We start from the raw sequence: 20,056 nt of genomic DNA, 5'->3' as shown, positions 1-20,056 counted from the left end.
TCAGTTTTAATTTTGTGCTGCCTTCTGTTCCAGTTGTGCAATCAAATTGAACAACTTAATTTATCAATTTCCATGCATCTGTGCAATGCTGATACATTTAGATTCATAAACTGGCAGCCAGGGAGTCTTTGAAATAAAGACATTCCTTAGAACAAGCCAAAAGTGACTGAAATAATTTTGTATGACCTCTGTAACTTCTTTAAATTTTCATCTTTTCTAAATATTATCTCTATTTAGGCTCTGACAGTCTTGTGTCATCTGCTGTTTGCTGTACTAACAATCCACTTCATATATTCCTGCATCTCTTTTCCTATCCAAACAAGTTCTCTGTAGGCTATTCATAAATGTCTCTCAGGTTTCCTTCTGTCCTCTACAGTTATCTGTAGGTTTTGGCATATTCTCTATGGTATCCCACAAGATTGTGACACAACCCCAAATGTTGGGTTGACCTAAAGAGAGAAGGGAAGAGGCATGAAGGGAAGTTTATTCTGGACATTCTTGTTTGAAAAGCTGCAGTGAACTCAAATTTGCTTCAGTAAATCATCTTAATATTTACAGAAAGTAGCACCAGGCAGTCCCCATTTCCATCTTTGCTAAAGGTCCCTGGGATGCCTGCACATCCACACTATCATGCCATCATATCTGTGCTAAAAGGCACTATCAGAATTTTTTTTTTCAGTTACTGCAAATTTTGTGCTTCTTACATCTCACTACATTGATTGATCAAAGAAGCAGCTGAAAAATTTTGCTTCTCTGCACTGCAAGCAGCTGAAGCGATGCTGTCAGAGATCCGTAACATAGCTGAAAAGGATGCTAAAAACCACTGCAATTTAATTATTTTGTCAATGACATTGAGCCTTTGTTCACCATTATGCTAAAAACAAGTGCATATTGTGAAATAAGCAGCTTTGTGTTATATTTAGAGAATTTATGTTTCTATGAAGATGACAAGTAATTTACCAGGTTACAAATGTTAGGTTTCTAATGTTGACTTTCTTCATCTGTATCTTTTAAACTTTGTTCACCATGACAGATTCCAAGGATTACACTGTGTGCATCTGCATTAAAAACTACTTTTTGATTTTGGGCTCAAGTGTTTATTGTTAACATGCCAAATAGGATTACCTCTTATAATGAAAAAATCATAATAATTCTGTATATAAATGCTGAGCATCTTGATATTTAAATGTCATGACCAAGATCATCATGATTTTGATATTATTCTTGTTCTGTAGAAAGAGAACTGGCTTCCTGCATGATTTCATTTATCTGGGCCACATTTTACTGTATGTATATATTAAGATAAATGCTTGGTAGAAGTATCTTCTGCATTTCAGCTTTAAAAAAAACAAAACTTTTTTCAAATGGACTCGAATTTGTGGAAACTTTGTTTCTTAATCTTGGGCAGATTCATAGCCAACTTTGCATCATGAACTTTACCACCGAACTTTAGCAAAAGGTTAGAAATTGCGTCAATTCAGCATACAGTTAATTTAATGAAGGAACTGTGCCTAAAGCAGAATCTAGCACTGATTTCACTCCAAGTTTCGAATTTTACTCTTCAGAAATAACATATACTCTCTGTGTACACATTACTGATGCCAGGATTTGCTGCTGTGCATCTAGTCCTTTGAAACAAAAGATGAGGCTCCCTCTAACTGACCGTAACAATTAATTAACTCATGGTAGTTTTCTGCCTCTGAAGGGCGTTAACGTTGATATTCCAGCCGAGATATAGCTCAGGAAATTACATTTTTCCTCCCTGTATTTCCAAACGGATCCTGTGACTCCAGTTCTCTGTTCAAGGCTGATAATCAGTGGTGGTGGAGGCTTCGGAAAGACTAGAGTTATAAAATAAAAAATAACAATAATAAAAAAACACTCCCTGTTAAGCAGCAGATGCCTGGCTGTTTGTTGGTGGGGTTTTTTTGTTTGTTTTTTTTCCCTGCAAATCTATGATCATTCTTCCATGTGCCCCCTTCTCCAGGAGCCCCTGGGGGGGCTTTTCACGCCTTCCAGCCACTTGGCGAGGGCAGGAGCAGCAGCTCCAGGCACAGCGCGAGTTGCCAGCCGTGGGAGCAGGGAGCTGGAAGGTACCTGCTGAGGTAAACCCTCTTCTTCTCGGTTATCATAGATTTTTCTTCTATCCCTGGCTGCTAGCATTGTGGAAACTTGGGTTTTTGAGACCCCGGCCCCCGCAGCGAGCGGCAGCCGGTCCCGCTTCACAGCTCCGCGGCGGCCGAGAGGGAGGGAAGGGAGGGAGGAGGGAGGGAGCCAGGCGCCAGCTGGCGGGGCGGCAGCTCCCGCCGCTCGTCCACCACCGCCTGGCGCCGGCACCAACGCGGCAACTCCCGGAGAACGGCGGGGACACACCCCCCGCGTCCCGAGAAGGAAACGCCACACATCCACAGCGCTCCACGTCCCCGTCGCCGGCGTCAGGGACTGCCCTCCCCGACACCGAGGTGCCCCCGCCTCCCGCCGCTCCCCGCCCGGCCTCGGCGGAGCGAGCGCCTCTGGCTCGGCCGGTCCCTCCTGGCGCGCCGTAGCGATGCTCCCGGCTTCTCTGCCCTCGGAGGCTGTTTTCAAGATGGCGGCCGCGCGGGCGGCTCTGCGCGGCCGGGTTTCTGCAGCTGGGTAGAGACACCCCCTCGCACCCCCCCTTCCTCCTTCTCGCTGCACCCCTGGCGCCGCAGCGGGCCGGACCGGGCCGCACACTGCGATCCGGCGCTATGCCGGCCTCGGTGCATGCATGAGAAACGTCGCCGCGCTGTCTCTGCCGCCATGGAGGAGCCGCCGCCGCCGGGGAGGTCAGTACGCAGCGCTGCCAAATAGGAGCTGCATGCGGAGAGCAGCGCAGGCCGTCTGCTGCCAGACTGAGCTGCCGGGGCTGAGCCGGGGGCTGCGAGTGCCAGCCGCCCCTTCAGCACTGCGAGGGGGCACGGCCTGAGCAGCGCCGTGTGCTGAGGGGGGTGGAGAGAGGGTGTTTGTAACTTTTCCAACCTCCGACCCGGGCTCTTCGTGCTGCAAAAGGTCCTGCTCCTAGCGCTTTACAAAAGCTTTTGTAAAGCGCTCACCGAGTGAGAAAGCGCTCCGATAAGAAATCTCTGGTGGCTGCGGTGGGTAAGGCAGTGTTTTGTGGGCACTTTGCAATTAAAACCAAATCGTTTCCTTCCCCCTTCACGCCCCCCCTCCCCCCCGGGTTGAGCAGCCCGAGCAAAAGGGGTGTTTCTGGGGCACTGGCAAGGACAGCTCTCGGGGAAAACTTTTACTGGCAGTCAGTCGGCGGCGGTGGAGGGGGAGTAGCTGTGGGAGTCCCCGGCGGGCTGGCAAAGTGCGACCTGTGCTTGTTGTCTTGGGAGCTGCAGGGATGAAAGTCCCGCCTGCAACAAGGGGCGTCTCGTGTTTGCGGCAGCCTAAAAACCGGGTAGGGAGGTTCCCCTCGGCGAGGGCGCCCCTAAAACAGCAGGGTCGTGGAGGGTCGCTCCTTAGCGACGTTGCAATCGGTGTTTGTCAGAAGATAACAGCTTGGAAAAATCAAAACAAAATCTTCCACAGAGAGGGCTGGCGCTGCGGTGCCTTTTGCAACTGAATGTGCTGACCTGCAGATCGGCTTTTTGCAAGTCTCCATCTGTGCCCTGCTGAGAGACGGGGATGCAAATTACTTCGTGCTATAGGGTTTCCAGCTGGCTGTAAAAGTGTTGCATAAGTCCAAGTTATTAATTCCCTGGCAATTATTTCTCCTTTTAAAATAACATCCTGTTGGTGCACTTCACTTCTCACTAGGAGACATTCAGGAAGCGTTTTTTAAAACACTTACGCGATCAATTAACGCTATAAGGCACTTGTCAGGCGCGTTGTATTCCAGGTGTGAAAAGCCTCATGCTGTCATGTTTCTGATAGCATTCTTGGACATTGCGAGCTACTGTTTCGTACTCGTATTACGAAAGGGAAGTGGTGATGCACTCTGGTTTGGATCGAGGCTATGGAGTTGAACAGTGTCTGGTTTGAGTTTTCATTAGTATATTTTAATGATTTCTTTTTCTTACATCATGAAAATGCCAAAACCAAAAGTTAGAGAACAGTTAACTAGATTTAACAGAAATATCATGAAATACAAATGCCAGGAGGGCAGCTGAATTTGTGAGCTTCCAAGTTCCTTTTTAACAGTGTGTTCAAAGAACAATACTGCAGGGTAAGCAGAAAATTATTTCAAGTTAAGATTGTACAACAGGATGACCCCAGACCTGAGCTGTCTTCGTGTAGGAGAGTAATGTGCAGTGCCTGAATGGAAAACACCCAGGCATTTCCTGTCTATGGCCATTTCTGACCTCTGCTGGATTCTGCTTATTAAAAGACAGTTTATATGAGTCGGATGTGGGTGTGGATAGTGTGGTGGCAACTTTACCCAGCAAATGAAAATTGAATTAGCTATTTCAGAGTGTGCTAGTGGGTGGGAAGGAGATGTCTCAAAACAATTAGGTAGCCTTCATTTGTGTAGGGTAATACATGTACTCCACTGTGATTCACTCTTGTCTGTACTTTGTGTGCCAACTTCACATCTGCATTAGAACAGAACTACTGCTTTGGTGTTGTGCAGTACTTGCTTTTTCTTAACTGTAATACAGAATTGAAGTATCTTACAGTTTTTCAAACTTGATTAAAGTTGATTTACATTTTGCAGTTAGCAAAATTCAGTCTTGCAACTGTTTACTGCGATGTTTGAAAGCCCTTTTGTGGCAGGTAACTTTTAATCCTGTTTGTATGAATGTTCTTTTATGACAGAGTTCTGACTGGCACTGAAGTGCATTGGTCTAGTACGTTTTCTTAAAGTTCAGTTTGGTTCTGTTGGAGAAATACTCTCGTTAGAAATACACCTACATTTGTTTAAAAAAAGCAAATCTATTGATTCATTGTTGTGAAATGATACAATGTGTTAGAAATCTGTGTAAGGATTCTATAAGAATACAAATGCAATAGTATGTTTTGTAAATCTCAAGCTTTGATATGTTTCTGACTTTTGAGTTGTAGAGTCCTTAGTCTTAGTCTGAGTTCACATCTCAACATCTGATTGAGGTCACTGTCCAAAAGCAAACCGATTTTCCTAGGTCTTCCTTTCTTTCTTGCAATATACTCTTTGGGGTGAAAACAGAGGGGAGGCAGCTTTTAACTAAAAAATGCTCAGGGATTCTGTGAGCAGGTGTTGAGTTTGAGACAAGATTGCACTTGGACATTGGACAGCCTTCAGTGGTTTTAGATAAATTAAAAGACACTAATAAACAGTTTTGGGAAGAATTCACATTTAAGTGTCAATCCTTGTAACAAAGCAAACAAAGCTTTCAAGGTAAGATGTTTCCGCACTAGTTAAAATAGGTACATGTTTGGTACTTCTTGATTATGGCCTATAGCTTTTAAATTTTCTGAGTCCAGTCTTAGACATTCCCAAGAGTTTTCTGGTGCAAAATCCACCGCAGAGAAAAATGAGGCCTTAAGGATATACTCAGGTGGAATGCCAATTTTGGTGGCACTGCAAGGCTACACTAACTTATGCCTCCATTGCTTGTAGCCTTCTTTTCTCTTGGCCTGTGTCCAGCACAAGGGGTGAAGGAAAGAGCAATGCTGTCAATAAAGTGGGATGAACTGTGAATAACATGGAGGCTTCTTCCACTCTGGCTAATTTTTCAGTGGTCTGTCTGCCACATTTGTTAGCTCTATGATGTTGGTGAACTGGGCTGTCAGTTTGCAGCATCTGTTGTTTGGGGGAAGCCTGAAGTTACGTCATGAGTTGTGCTCAACCTATTTTTGTTTGCCAGCCTATCTGTATGACTGATAGTGTATCAGCAGTGAAGAAGCATATTTTATCAATTTAGAATCATAGCTTCAGTGGGAAAAATTATTAAGTGTATAGAGTTATACCATACCTTTTTTTGTTGTAAATTTCATGCTTAAATGATGGAAGATGTAATCTCTCTTCTTCATGTGTTGAATTTTCATGTTTACATGGGTAAGATGGAGATGAATGACTGATTGCTCCACCTACACCCAAACACACACAAAGTGTTACTTTAGATATCTTCGGCATTTGTAGCAGCAAGGATTAGTCTGTGTTGTGTGAATGCTTGAGTTGTTTTTATGTGTGTTAATTAGTACTCTCTGTGTCAAGGTTGGTTTAACTATTATGTAAGGTAGTGATACTGACCCTTGTGGAATGCAAACTGTGCTGTGATGAACAACAGATCAGCTGAATTTAAAGGAAAGTATGAAGCATGTGCAGTAATTTTTATTTTAGGGAGTGAATTGGGATTTATAGAGACTTACAAAAATTGTCTTCTGTGACAACCACATTTCCTGAAGTATAAGCAAACCATTCTTTTGAATTGCATCTAAAATAGATTTAGAAGACTGTTTCTTTTTCTACCCAGTGCTGGTCAAGTAGCATGTTGAGCTCTGCCAGAAGAGGAAGACTTGGGTATCTTGGCTCATTCTTTTTCAGCTGTGTTGTTGGTTCGTTGTTGTATACTCCATTTATGTTTGTAGGGCTTTTACTTTCCTTAGGTTTTCTTCTGCTCTCAAGTGCTAACTACAGGGATGCTATATCTAGCCTGTCATCTATAAACTAAATATTTTTTTTAATTTTTAAAAATAATGTAGCAGCTTATTCATTTAAAGAACTGGTAATTGTCCCATGCTCACACTTGGCCAACTGCAAACATAAAGACATGTTTGCTCTTAACACCAGAGTATAAGTTACTGATTTGTAACAGAGACCTTGTTATCACTTACTAGATGCATGTTTCATGGCTTGGTAAAAACATTTACAAATATTGCTGTCAGAAAAGCCATCAGCAAGTGAACCAGCAGCACGTGTAAGTGGAGGGCAGAATAAATAATATACTTACACCATACTGGAAAGCAGCATGCAGCAGTCAATACCATTAAATGTTAGCAGGACACACAAGGAAGAGGCCTAATTTCCTTCTATCTAGTGACAGCAGGAGAAATTCATGAGGGCACTAAAATTATATCTCATCTTGTATGGATTCAGAATAAACTTGATCAAGGTTCATGGCAAGCTGATGTGATTTTATGGACTTCTCGTAGACTTTGACTTCATCTAAAAGATGAAGTGAAACTTTGGGACTGAAACATTTCCTTTTCTAGGAATGGAACTTTCTTCCAGGAGAGTAAAGTTTGTGCATGGAAAAAATGACTGTTACAGATCTTGTTATCTTTTATCGTAGGTCCATGTCTTTCCCTATATATCACTGATACACACACACACACGTGCGTGCGCACACCCACACACACATATATAGTTATGATACATTTGTAGTTGAGCCTAGCAGTCTAATGCTTTCTGTGATAGTATGTTTTTTCCCAGTAGTACGTAACTTCTCCTGGTGTGGCTTAAATTTTCCTAAAAATCCATCCAAATTTGTTGGTATAGATTTCTTCAGTAGTTGTTCTTTGGGTGTGTAGCTTGAGACCTTGGGATCTGACTCATGCAGGTGCCAAGAACCTAACTACAGCACTTACCCTTTGGATTTATGTTGTGGTATGTAGTGCTCAATCATCTTTACTTTAGTGATGAAAACGTATTTCAGAGCTGCTCATTTAAAAGAAAAAAAAAAAAAATTAAGTGCAATTTTTTTTTGTCAAAGATGAGGATTGAGTTGAAGTTGAAAAAAGTAGCACTAGGGATGAAGCATGGTGACTGAAACCAATTAATACTTTGACATTAGTTGCTCTAAAGAATTGCAGAGACCTGAACACTACCTGGGCTGGCTGAAGCTCTCTTGTCTCCATTTGCAGCATCACCTGCTCATCTTAAATGTGGTTGTGGAAACCTGTCAAAATCATCAACTTTTTTACTGTAGAGCAGTGCCATAAATAAATAGGTTTGTTGTTCTTTCTTTCTGAAATAACACATGGTATAGTTCTGATCTGTAGTTTTTGAGTCTATTTGTAAATGGGAAATAAGCTCCGAGCTGAATATACAGGTATATTCTATAAATGCTGTTATGTCATAATCCAAATTTGCATGAAAATTTACAGGATGGAGGATTAGTTAATCTTTCCCTATTTCCAAATCTACTCTAAAAAAGACAGGAAATTCTGAGTATTATTTTTACTGAGATAAGAACTTGAAGATCTGCCAAAACTGTTATAAGACCTCTTTATTTTATTTATTCTTTATACTTATTTCTGGTTGGTTTAACTTGCAGAAATTGCCTCCGTAGATCATTTAAATTGGTCTCTTATGTCTGCTTGCAAGATATGATATGATGAATACTAATTTGCAACTTAATTTATTTTTAACTCATTTGTCAGTTTGTCTTTTTGAAGTTTGCCATGCTTTTATAGTCAGTCAACAGGTGCTTCAGCACCCCTTTGCTGTTTCAATAGCTATTGTTACATTTTTCTGTGACTTTGTCTTTCTGTCGTAAAAATAATAATCAAGCATTTAGAAGTTTGTGCTCAAGAGTATAGGAGAATTTTGGGAAAAGTGTGAAAGTATTAGTGTTTTACAAAACTGTCTGTGGAATTTTCCAGATCTTGAGAAGCAGAAGATTGTGTTTGAGTTTCTCTCTTAAAATAAATGCTGCTAGTCAGTACAGTAGTGCTGTAAGGAACTTTGTAATGAGGGGAACTGGCTACAGTCAGATCTATGCTTGAGGTCTACTCTAGAAATGGAACTTGCTCACACTTGTTGGATCCTTGTGTTCTAGTTAAACAGCTTAATTGAGTTACTAAGTGAAAAAAACGTCATTTGGAATCAACTAAAGATTAACTGTTTAGCTCTAAGCTTTACATTAGTCTTTTTTCCAATAATGACTTTCTTTCCATGTAGATTTCTGTAGAAATAGTGCTTGTTCTATCACAGTGAAGTCTTGCTACAAACCACTGTTAATCTAGCAGCAGAAATAATTGCTTTATATTCTCTCAGGCCTTAGCTGCTCTGGGATTTATGGCGCTTAACTGTTGTAGGACTGTTGTGTAGCATAAATCCTCCCATTGTGTAGCATATATGTTGCGTAAGTCTTCAAGCAGATAGCAAGATGTAGGTCGGGGCTCCACAGCAGCACTGGGTGTTTGCACTTGTGCAGCCATGCCACAGGTAAGTCTGCAAAGATAAGCAACATGTAAATAGCATGGCTGTTACAGGCCTACTGTTACATTTTGACTACCAACTGCTGAAGTTTTGGTGTTTCTGGAATTATTCTTTGTTGAAGAGTCCTTGTTCATAGCAATTTGTTGTATATTCACTACTGGAATTATGTAATAATTTCTTGGCAGTGATACAGGTAGCAACATTAGTTTTGCAGCTGACCCAGACTTGAAATTGCTGTTTTTATGTCCTAATATCCCTCTTCCCCACATAACTAGGAGTGTTTGCCATATGAAACTTGCTGCTTACTAGGGTACCATAAGTTCCATGTAGTTGCCTGATCAAAATTAAAGTGGTTGAAGTTGGAAAAATCCTCCCAACAAAGACATTCCAGGTAAGCTGCATTGTTTTAGCATCATCAGTGAAGAACCAGGGTTGGCACTTTCAGTTATATCCGTGCATCTTGGGGGATGGTCATTCTGGCAAAGCGTTGCTGGACAAATTGCTTTAGCTGCAGCCAGAAGAGAGTTACTGAGGGCACAATTTCTCATTGCATTCAATGTGTTGGAACAGCAGGTTGGTTTCTTCCCTTGTCTCTTCCCAAGAGGAAGCCAGGATCCCCTACTGATGGGATTCACCTGCAGCTCCTGAAAGAAATGGCAATTGAAATTGCAAAGCCAGTGACCATCATATTTGAAAAGTCCTAAAGATGTAAAAGCCCTGGTGGGTGTTGCTTCTCAACAATAGCTTGACAAAGTGTTTTTTCCTTTCTTCAAATGACTTAAAGGCATTATCTTCAGCATCTTTGTCTCCTTCAGACTTGACTCTTATTTTAAGATAAGCTTCAAGTTTACTTTTTTCTATTCATTTTATCCTTGACAAAGAATCATAGAATTATAGAATTTTCAGGGTTGGAAGGGAGGGACCTTTAAGATCATCTAGTTCCAACTCCCCTGCCATGGGCAGGGACATCTCCCATTAAATCAGGTTGCTCAGAGCCCTGTCCAGGCTGATGTGCTGGACACTGGTGTGCCTTATATAATACCTGCTTTTATGGTTGAAGAAATTGATGAAAGGTTGAATGTGAGCCGCATAAATATTTATGTCTTACCTTTCAGAAGAGATGGGGAAATGTATGTCTTTAACTAGATAGGATTAACCACCTCCTGTAGAAAGGAAGAACAGTGCAGATGTAAGGGTGATTGTAGGGGTACACACATTGAGTTAGAGAAGTGTGCTTGAAATGCAGGTCTTGAGAAATGAAAGGAGTTAGCAATTTTGCTTTTTACTTATGAGCTGAAAGAAGTGTTGCAAATGCAACAAGTAGTTTAGAGAAGAATGTTTTTATTTTGTGCTTCCTCCCTGCCTTTTTATATATAGATTTATAACAGAGATGATACTCTGACATTCCCCTTTCCCACTACACAATTGCTGTTAAGTAGTTTTCTGCTGGGCTTTATTGTCAAGCTAAGTTGTCTAGTTTCCTTTTTTCTAGAGTCAAGTGATGTCTACAAGTTCCCTGTGAGCCGGAAACATGGAACAACAAAGTTCATTACTGCTCTTCAAAGTGGCTTTCAGTGCTTTTTGTTCTACTTGTGGTGGGATATGTGACATGAGTCTGTAAACTTTGCAAACTGGCAGGGAACAGGTACTCATCCAATTTCTTACCCCAAGCCATGGCTATTTATTCACTAAGCAGTGATATTTTCCAAAAGTAATAAATTTTATTTTCTCAGGAGGAAGCTGATCTAGAGATCTGATGCTTTTTATTAAGTCTAACTGCATTCATCCTGCTTAATTTTAAGACTTCTCTGCTCTTATGAAATTTTTAATCTAGAAGAACTTCAAGAAGGTCTGTATCTGCAGTTTGCCTTTGTGGCAGTGATTCTCATTAAAAAAACAACCAAACAAACAAACAAACCACAAAAACACCCTAAACTGGTGCTTTTCTTATTGTTTACCCAATTTATCTTGAGGATAACAAATTGAAAAGGCAGACCTGTCCTTAGTTGCAAGTTGGATTTAATTATACTGTTAAAAACCTTAGCAAGTATATCAGCAAAATTTTAACACTTAAGTCCTATTACTGTATTGGCAACAAGTTACTGGTGGCTAAGATTTAACATTGACTGTTTCAAAATGCAGAAACCTTTTTGCTCTTTGCATTACCAGCAGCTGTGGGATGATGACAAGCTCCATGTTTTTGTCAGAATATTGTTTTATCTTTGAAACAGAATGTTTGCATCTACACTTAGGGAGAGCTACCTTAACTTAAAAAGATTTGATTGGCAATGTGCAGTGCCTGTGTTTTCTGCTGTCTTAGCAAATTAACAGCATACATTACTAAGAATAGACTAGTTAAGACTTATCTTCCTTCTTGCTTTAATTATCAAGCTGAATCCCTGTTAAGGAGCATATATTTGAAAAATAGACACCTAGCCTTTAAAATGAAGGCCCCGGGTGTCAGGAACAAACACTTGGTGGTTTAGTGGTGAGCATCATCTGGATCTTGCAAGTGTCTGTGGAAATGGCAGGGTACCAGAAGAAGTGCTGAGAAAGGCCCTTACTGGTGTGTGAGTGTTTTAATGTTTTTGAAACTGCAGGAAGCAGTTTCATGGCAGCAGCCAGTGGAGCAGGCAGGTTTGCAACTGTTGTGGTGGGTGGTTATCCTGGCTACTGCACTGTAATTGCCTCGCTCAGATTTATTGCTGTGGGCTTGTAGTCTCGTCAGTTGACCTCTACTGCTCTGATTCCCAGCAAGCTTTTAAGCTGCTTGTGGAACGATAAGCAGATGATAACCTGAGATAATTACGTAAGTGCCTGATATATTCAAACGCCTGCTTGTGAGGATCAAGGGTAGCTGGTATAAATGGAAGATTACAAAAACATTTTTTCCATATAGCTGTTACAGTTTTTAGCATGACCTCTTATTATTGGTTGTTGCAGACTTTGAAAGTCTGCAACTTTTGAATAATTGTTCGAAAGTTTAACAATTTGTTCAAAAGTTTAACAAAGTATTCAACTTTGAATAATGCTTCAGTAAGGTGAAAAAAGTTTATACTGGTTAAAAATCATACTCTTCAGTGTGACTTAAGCCTATTTAATTTTAGCTTGTCGCTGAGTGATCTTGCATAGTCTTTTCATTTGTTAATGTAGTTTTAATGATAAATTACTCTTTTCCCAAAGACTCACAGATTTATCAACAGCATCATTTGTCAGACTTTTTGCTCCCTGTCCTGCTGCTTTGAATTTTGTGCCTGTTTTCCCTCTCTTATCATCTTGTTTGTAGGCCTCTGAAAATCTAGATATATCTCAGTTTTCATGACTGAGCTGGAATTGTAGATACATTGCTAACACTTTGACCTAGTTAAAAAATAATCCTGTAATCTACATATGCAAATTCAAGAAATATTCTGTCTTTCAGATCCTGGGTAAAAAGCACATATGGTGTAACATACAGTAGTTACTTTTGAAAACATTTTTGGCTATTTATTGTTATTGCACTTCAGAGCTGTCAATGTTTTTTTTTTGTTTACATTTTTGTTTTAAGGGTTTCTGTTTAGTTTAATCTTGCGGATTTCCCAATATTCCTGAATTATGTGTCCTGGCTACAGTCTTTTCTATATTACTAGGGTAAAATTGATGAGAAACATTTTGGTCATTAGAATTGAGGCTGGGAACAGCCTGTAAATAGACTGATGTGAGATTGATACACTTCCAATTTTCCTTCTAAGCGTTGGGTTTAAGATGCCCTTGGCAAACAGTAACTTCAATTGTCACATGTCTAGCTTTCATGTTTTGCCTAATCAAGATTAGGATGATGTTCACGGGCTGTGGGGAGAAAACCTGCAGTTCTTAGCAAACAAGAAATTAGCTTTGATTACTGTTTCCCAAGTCTGGCTGCAATAGTATGCAGGAACCAACAGTTCTGTGTAATAACCAATACTATAATCTGATTTAAGTTTGCCAGCAGTGCATTTTATGGGTTTTCAGATTTAATTAGTCTTTGGTTAGTCCATAAAAGTAAATAGCACACAAACATTACAAATGCTGTATCAGTAATATGTTTAAATTATAACTGGTTTAATACCAGGGGGTTCCTGCTGATGATCATGTATGTCTGGTGTCATCTGGTTGATAAAATTTGGTACCAACATGACTAAGCTGATGTGGTTGCTGCAGTTCAGATCCTAAATGTCTAGTATATTGTTGTGCAATGAGGCTTTCACTGCTGAAATGGAATCTTTGAGTTCACTGGTATTGATTTTAGCAGTGAGCTGAGGTGCAGTCTTTGCACACAAACCTTAAACTGAGCATGCTGAATTTTTAAGCTTGAGTTGCAACCTGTAGTTTCCTCCCTCTAAGCAGACCAGCCAGCTCCAGTTGGGCCATCTTGTCAGCTGCTAATAAGAGTGGCTCTATAGAGCATGATTACTGTTTTCTGATGTGACTTCTAGTGCTTCATGTTTTGTGATAAATCTGGTATGTTTTTATCAATTTAAAGAGCAGCTTGCTAAACTGCCCAGAAAAAAAATGTCTGGATATTAAGTAAGTTGTATTGGTTCCCTCTGTATAGGGATGTATATAATTGTGAGATTGGAGGGTGTTTTAGGTACTTCAGTACTTCTTGCCCTCTCATCAGACACAGGAAGAAGCAAACAAGGTAGTGACTGTTGAGGAAAAAAACATCTAATGGTCTTTAAAGGTCAGTACATTCAGCCCTCTGGAAGAGGTTTGATTGTTATATTCTTAGCAGAGGTTACTCACTTAAAACCAGAGGAAAAACAATGTTTTCACTGGTCTTTTATAACAACTTAAGTTGTCCTAGTTTAAAATGTCCTTGGATCTGAGAGCTAATGGGAGTGCTGAAGGATCTGTTCTGCCAGGCTTTGCAAGAGCACCAGCACTCCACCCTGTGCCTTGCCAGGCCATTGAGATCACTGAAAAAATAAATAGTTCCATAAGCACTGGAATTAATGACTTCTTGTTTCATGTGGCTTAGTCTCTTGTGGTTGATTTGTCGTTGGCAAAATCAAAGGGGTGCGCTCTGTGTGAAGTATTTGGGTTTTTTTTTGTTGTGGTAGGGTTGTTTGCAAGAGTTCTCAATATTAAAAGTTTTGTAGTCCACAAAAAAGATGTAAACTTAAGTTCCCGTTTCACAGTTCAGCACTTACAAGATCTTTTCCTGTTACCCATCCACCTGTTTGCACAAGACCTGTAGGAACTGTCACAGCTTATCAGTTTGGGTGGACCAAAAACCAAAGAACAGTATTTTTCTTTATTGCCATACCTTGCAAAGGGAAGATAAAAGTGGAATAAAGACTGGAGACTTAAAGCTGGAAATTTAAAAAATTGTAAACAGATTTGCTAGCACAGGGGAAAGGCAATAACAGAAGGGATAAAGAACAAAAATACAAATATATATGTACAGTCCAATCTCGATGGTGGCAGGGATGGGTGCCTGAAGGTCCCCTGCAACAGGGCCGACTCAGGAGGGGGGTCCATGGCTCTTCCCAGTGGATGTGGGCTCTGAAGAGCAGGTGGTGAACTGGGGGTAAAGGAGCACCGGGAACAGCAGCAAAGCAAAGAGTGGGTGAAAGAGGGGCTGCAGTCTGCTGAGCTGGATAGAGTATGGGCAGGGAATGGGAGGGAATAGACTCCTCTGTGTTTTGCCCCTCTGGGTCTGAAAGCCCTCCTGCTTTAGTTCCTCGTACTCAGAAACTGTGACAGGAACAAATCGAGACCTCTTTGTTACCTTTGCCCAATAGTGGTTAATTAAATTAGGTTGCTGGAGAACACACAAGCAGTGTGATTTCCTGAGGCAAGAAAACTGGACTAAATGTATTGGTGATTCTATGTAGTTGTCATTATGGTTGACTTCATTGTAGGGCTCTCCTTAGACTACAGGTGGTGCTGCAGTACCACCTGAGTGACTTTTCTTAGGTAAGTTTATCTACAGTAGTTGGTGAAATTGTTTGTCTTCTTCTCAAAGCTCTGTAATATGAGAAGGGTAATTTTGCACACTAAACATTTCCACAGCTCTGTAGAGAACATAGCTGCTCTCCATGTTATGGTCTTTATTTCTGTTTATGGATACAAGCAAAGAAAAGGTACAGTATCCTTTTATTTATTGCTAGTCTATTGGCTGGCAATATTCTGTCATATTTCTTACTGCAGACACTCAGACTTGCTCACCAGAGCATGAATAACATTCAAAAACAGTAGCAAGTATAGCAAGTAAAATGTTGTTTGTCATTCAAGTGAAATTGAAATTAAACCTTTTGGGTACTGATGCTAGTCGTATACTGTCTGTTTTCGGTCAGGTGTTTCTTTGCTGCCATGTCTGTTACTATAGTCAAGATGGTACTATTTGCACATCTGTTTCAGAATTAAAATATATATGGGGATGGAAACAAACTACATTTTTTTTTCTCTCTGCACAGATGTATGTTAAAGCAAGAGAGTTCCATATATGGCACCAGTGGGGAGTAGTGGTGATGAGGGGACTGTGCACTGGGGTAATGGGTCCCATATTCCAGGAGAAGGCAGAGGTCTTGGGACATTTTGAGATCCAGCCTATGTGTGGAATTCAGTCAGTTAAGGCTTGGGTTTTGGCTTGGAGTACTCTCCTCCTTCCTCCCTTTTTCTCTGTATTTGCCCTGGGTACATAAGCATCAGATAGGTACAAAGATACAGTTAAAGAGGTTAAAGCACACTGCTGCTGCAATCTACATTCCCCTGAAGCCTGAACTGACCAGATGAGGGTCATTATTTTGTGGGGCCTTTGTCTTTTGAAGGATTCAGATCATGTTTTATTGGTGAAGCAATGGAAATTCAATTGTTCATGGTCTTAGAATAGTTTTGTTGCTACAGGAGATCTAGATAGTGGTATTGTGGCCAGGACTTATCAATGTATTAACTTTCAGCACAGATATTGCAGTAAAGAATTCTTTAACAGCATGATTTAATTTGTTCTTTACAGGACAGAGTGTAAATCAGAAGATGCTACTTGCAAGATCTCTGAATCTGACCCTGAGGAGTTATCAGATGAAGCAAGTGCTGACACCTTCTATGGAACTTCTCCTCCTAGTACACCCCGCCAGATGAAGCGTATGTCAACAAAGCATCAGAAAAATAACATTGGGAGACCTGTTAGCCGCTCCACTTTAAAAGGTAGGTGTGGTGTTTTGGTTTGTTTTTTTTTTTAAAAAGTCAATAAAGTTGTAGTAGTAACCCTTCATTATAGATGGAGGAGTTACACAGAAGATGGAGCCAGATACTGAGGTGTAGTAAAAGGAGAGTATTATTCTTCCACTAAGCAGGCCTTTTATGCACATAAACTTGTTAGTATGTATAGATGTTATAGTGAGGAGCATGGTAGCAGAGTCTCTAAGGAAATTACTGCTTCTGGAGTTCAGAATGAGCCATGTGCAGGAGATAATCCTTAGACTCACAAAGAACAATGAAAATAAGACAAAGTATTCAGCCATTGGTCTGAAAGTCTTTTCTGCTCTTGAATAAGCAGGGGTCCTGTGACATGTAGCTTTTATTTCAGCTGCTGATCCTTGGACTACAGCTAGTCTGCATACAGGTGCTTCCCTCCAGCCTGCCATTGAGTGCTTGAGAGAGAAGCACTGTTTTAAAACCAAGTAGTTTCTCCTGTCCTGATCTGCAAAGCTGAGTTTGTGTTGCTTGTGTTAGTGCTGCAGAAGAGTGGTAAGGTCTGCTGCTCCTGAGGAAAAAACCTGAGAGATTGCACAAATAGGCAGGAAAGGCCTGCTATTATGTTGTGGTAAGGGGGAGGAAGCAAGTGTTTATGTGTTGGTAGATTGGGGAAGCAGTGTATTAAGATTATAGAGGGATTCCCAGAACCATGATCAGTACCCCAACAAGAGCCTGGATTGAATCATCCAAGCTGAATTTCACAATCCTTACATGCTCCAGTTTTTATGAAATTGCATGTGCAGTGTGAATCCCTTTAAATCTGTTCAATTTGGTTACCTTAATAATGCTCTGATGCGTTTTGAGGGGTTTTTTTGTAAGGTTGTGTAACAAATGTATGGAAAATTAACTTGGAAACCATTCCTTTCCTTTTGATCATACACTGTTCTCAGCAGATGGCATACTCATAATAAGAATTCTCAGAGGTCATTTTTACAAAAGAAGTAATGTAAGAGGAGAAAAATATTTCCTTTGGTGCTATTAATTTTGCTGTATTGATGGTAATTTACAAGACTACATTTTACTTCTACGCATGGCTATTTTATTTTATTGGTATAAAACAATGTTTTATGCTCGAAGAAATGTGATCGGGAGCTGGACTACAGCTACAGTCACATTTTGTTGCTACAGTCACATTTTTTCTTCTTTTCTTACAGAAAAGATGAGTGTGCCAACTCAGTCTGTGCATAAGGACAATGGAAAAACCATTGAGAACGTGGAGGAGCACAGCTATAAGCAGGGGAAAAAGATCCGAGACACCTTAAGGACAACAGAACGAGATCACAAGAAGAATGTGCAGTGCTCGTTCATGTTAGACTCAGTTGGTGGATCTCTGCCAAAAAAACCAATTCCGGATGTTGATCTCAATAAGCCTTACCTCAGCCTTGGCTGTAGCAATGCTAAGCTTCCAGTTTCTGTGCCCATGCCAATACCCAGAACTGCACGCCAGACTTCTAGGAGCGATTGCCCAGCGGACCGCTTAAAATTCTTTGAAACCCTGCGGCTTTTGTTAAAACTTACCTCAGTCTCAAAGAAAAAGGACAGAGAGCAAAGAGGACAGGAAAACACCTCTTCTGTCTGGCTGAACCGATCCAATGAACTGATCTGGCTGGAGCTGCAAGCTTGGCACGCTGGCCGGAGCATTAATGACCAAGACCTCTATCTCTATGCAGCCCGTCAGGCTATCCCTGATATCATCAATGAAATCCTTACCTTCAAAGTGAACTATGGAAACTTCTCCTGTGTTAAAAACGGAGCCAGTCTCAATGGTACTTCAGGAGAAAGAGTTTGCAAAGCAACACACGGATCTAGTGCTTTGGGTTACTCAAGTTATCATGAGCACCTCCATCGCCAGCGTGTCTCATTTGAGCAAGTAAAGCGAATAATGGAGCTGCTAGAGTATATAGAAGCACTTTATCCATCTCTGCAGGCTCTTCAAAAGGACTATGAAAAATATGCTGCAAAGGACTTCCAAGACAGAGTGCAGGCACTCTGTCTATGGTTAAACATTACAAAAGACTTAAATCAAAAACTAAGGATTATGGGTACTGTATTGGGCATCAAAAATCTTTCTGACATTGGCTGGCCAGTGTTTGAAATTCCTTCTCCTCTACCATCTAAGGGCAATGATCCAGGGGATGAAGAAGTTGATAGGGATACAGAAGTTAAGGAATCCTCAGGAACATGCACAGAGGAGAGTGATGGTGAAGAACAAATCTCTGAGGAGAATGTTGAGGAGCTTAGACAAGCCATCAAGAACAGTTTTACTAACAAGCCAAATTTTGACTTTCAGGACCATTTTTCAAGAGGGCTTGATAGGCTTGAATCTGAGGATGACTCTGCCTCTTGGGTTATTCCAGAATGCAGTGCTGAGACAAGCTGCAGCCAACACTGTTTGACCTCTATTTACAGGCCATTTGTAGATAAAGCACTGAAACAAATGGGGTTGAGGAAGCTAATTTTGAGACTGCACAAACTAATGCATGGTTCATTACAGAGGGCCCGCATGGCGTTGGTAAGGAGTGATCACCAGCTGGAGGTAGGTTGTTCCCAGTCTAACCAAATAACAGGAGTACTTCCCTTGCTGTGTTGTTTCTTGCTGAAACTGGTGAAATTGGGATCTTACAAAAGTTTCGGTTGCTGTGTTGATTTTTGAAAGGTAGCTTATGTTTGTTATGGTTAGGATCCCAGTTCTACTTCCACTGAAATGAATTTGTCAGTTGATCTGAATTAGAGTTTGTGTGAAGCACAAGCTAGTTTTCTCTTCTTGTTTGTAATTGAAATGACATCTTTTATGGTAACATTTGCTTATTACGTTTGCTAATATCTGAAAAGCTGTCTAAAACTGTAAGTCAGAAAAATTACAGTGGATAATTAGGCACAGAAGTGGAATCATGAGAAAAACTAGCTATGGAAGTGGCCATTTTCCTTTTCTTGTCTTCAAGACTTGATATCTCTCTTCTAGACATCCTTTATGGAAACATCACCATTGTTTCAGTTTTTTTCTCATCAAAATTAATGAAGTACTACAGAGGCATGTTTTAATTGAGGCCAGATTGGATAAATGAATGGATGCTCTTGATCTTGAAATGTATGAAAGCAAATCATGTTAGCATGTTGCATTCTTCATCTGGCTCTTAGTTTATTTTTTTTTAAAGTTCTTAATTAAGGATATTTGTAATAAAAGCAAAATGAAGAAATAAGCACTAAAAAAAGTACAGTAGCTGAAGTTTGGTATGGTAAGTCATGGTCACTAATTCTTTCAAGGCAGAATATAGTTTCATAATAGAAGCTGTTCACTAACTTGTAGGCATATTTACACCAGGAAGAGCTAGTAGTAAGGATTATTTGTCCTTGATAAAGTAGCACAGGGAGGGAGGAATGGCAAAGCATGGAGTCTGGGTGAAGGAATATCTTAGCCATCTAATATGGATACCACATGTGATCTTTGACATGTTGCTGATCTTTTAATGTGACCATCACATTTGCAAAAGGAACAAGTATTGTTTATCTCCCTTGCAAGTTACTTTTTTAGGATGAAGAAATTTATATTTAAAAAGTTACCGTAAGCAGTGAAGCTATTAGTTGAATTTTTGTTCTTTAATTGTTTTCAACCTGCATTCTAGGAAGTATTCAATAGGAGTATCTTTGTGTTTTTCTCAAGTCATGTGCCTCAGTAAAACTTTCAGCTATCTCTTACAGTAAAAAAAAAAGTACCCCCAAACTATA

General features: G+C 40.5%; 1 protein-coding gene across 5 annotated transcripts in view; it reads left to right on the top strand.

Annotated features, from left to right (window-relative positions):
- The first annotated feature begins 2,346 nt into the window (after positions 1 to 2,346).
- Positions 2,347 to 20,056, top strand: part of MAP3K4 (mitogen-activated protein kinase kinase kinase 4) — a 61,804-nt gene continuing 44,094 nt past the window's right edge. For 2 of the 5 annotated variants that reach the window (XR_011725209.1, XM_071740470.1), the window contains exons 1-3: positions 2,604 to 2,807; positions 16,089 to 16,279; positions 17,485 to 18,866. Coding sequence is in view for 4 of the 5 variants with exons in the window: in XM_071740470.1 (XP_071596571.1) it covers positions 2,746 to 2,807; positions 16,089 to 16,279; positions 17,485 to 18,866 (1,635 nt within the window). In the remaining variant the exon portion in view is untranslated. Of the gene's footprint in view, positions 2,808 to 16,088; positions 16,280 to 17,484; positions 18,867 to 20,056 lie in introns of all 5 variants that reach the window. The other 3 variants (XM_071740472.1, XM_071740469.1, XM_071740471.1) reach the window with 3 other exon arrangements.

This window comes from Heliangelus exortis, chromosome 3, assembly GCF_036169615.1.
Source record: "Heliangelus exortis chromosome 3, bHelExo1.hap1, whole genome shotgun sequence".
NCBI lineage: Eukaryota > Metazoa > Chordata > Aves > Apodiformes > Trochilidae > Heliangelus > Heliangelus exortis.
The sequence above is the reverse complement of the archived record's forward strand: the minus strand, read 5'-3'. Positions and strand labels throughout refer to the sequence as shown.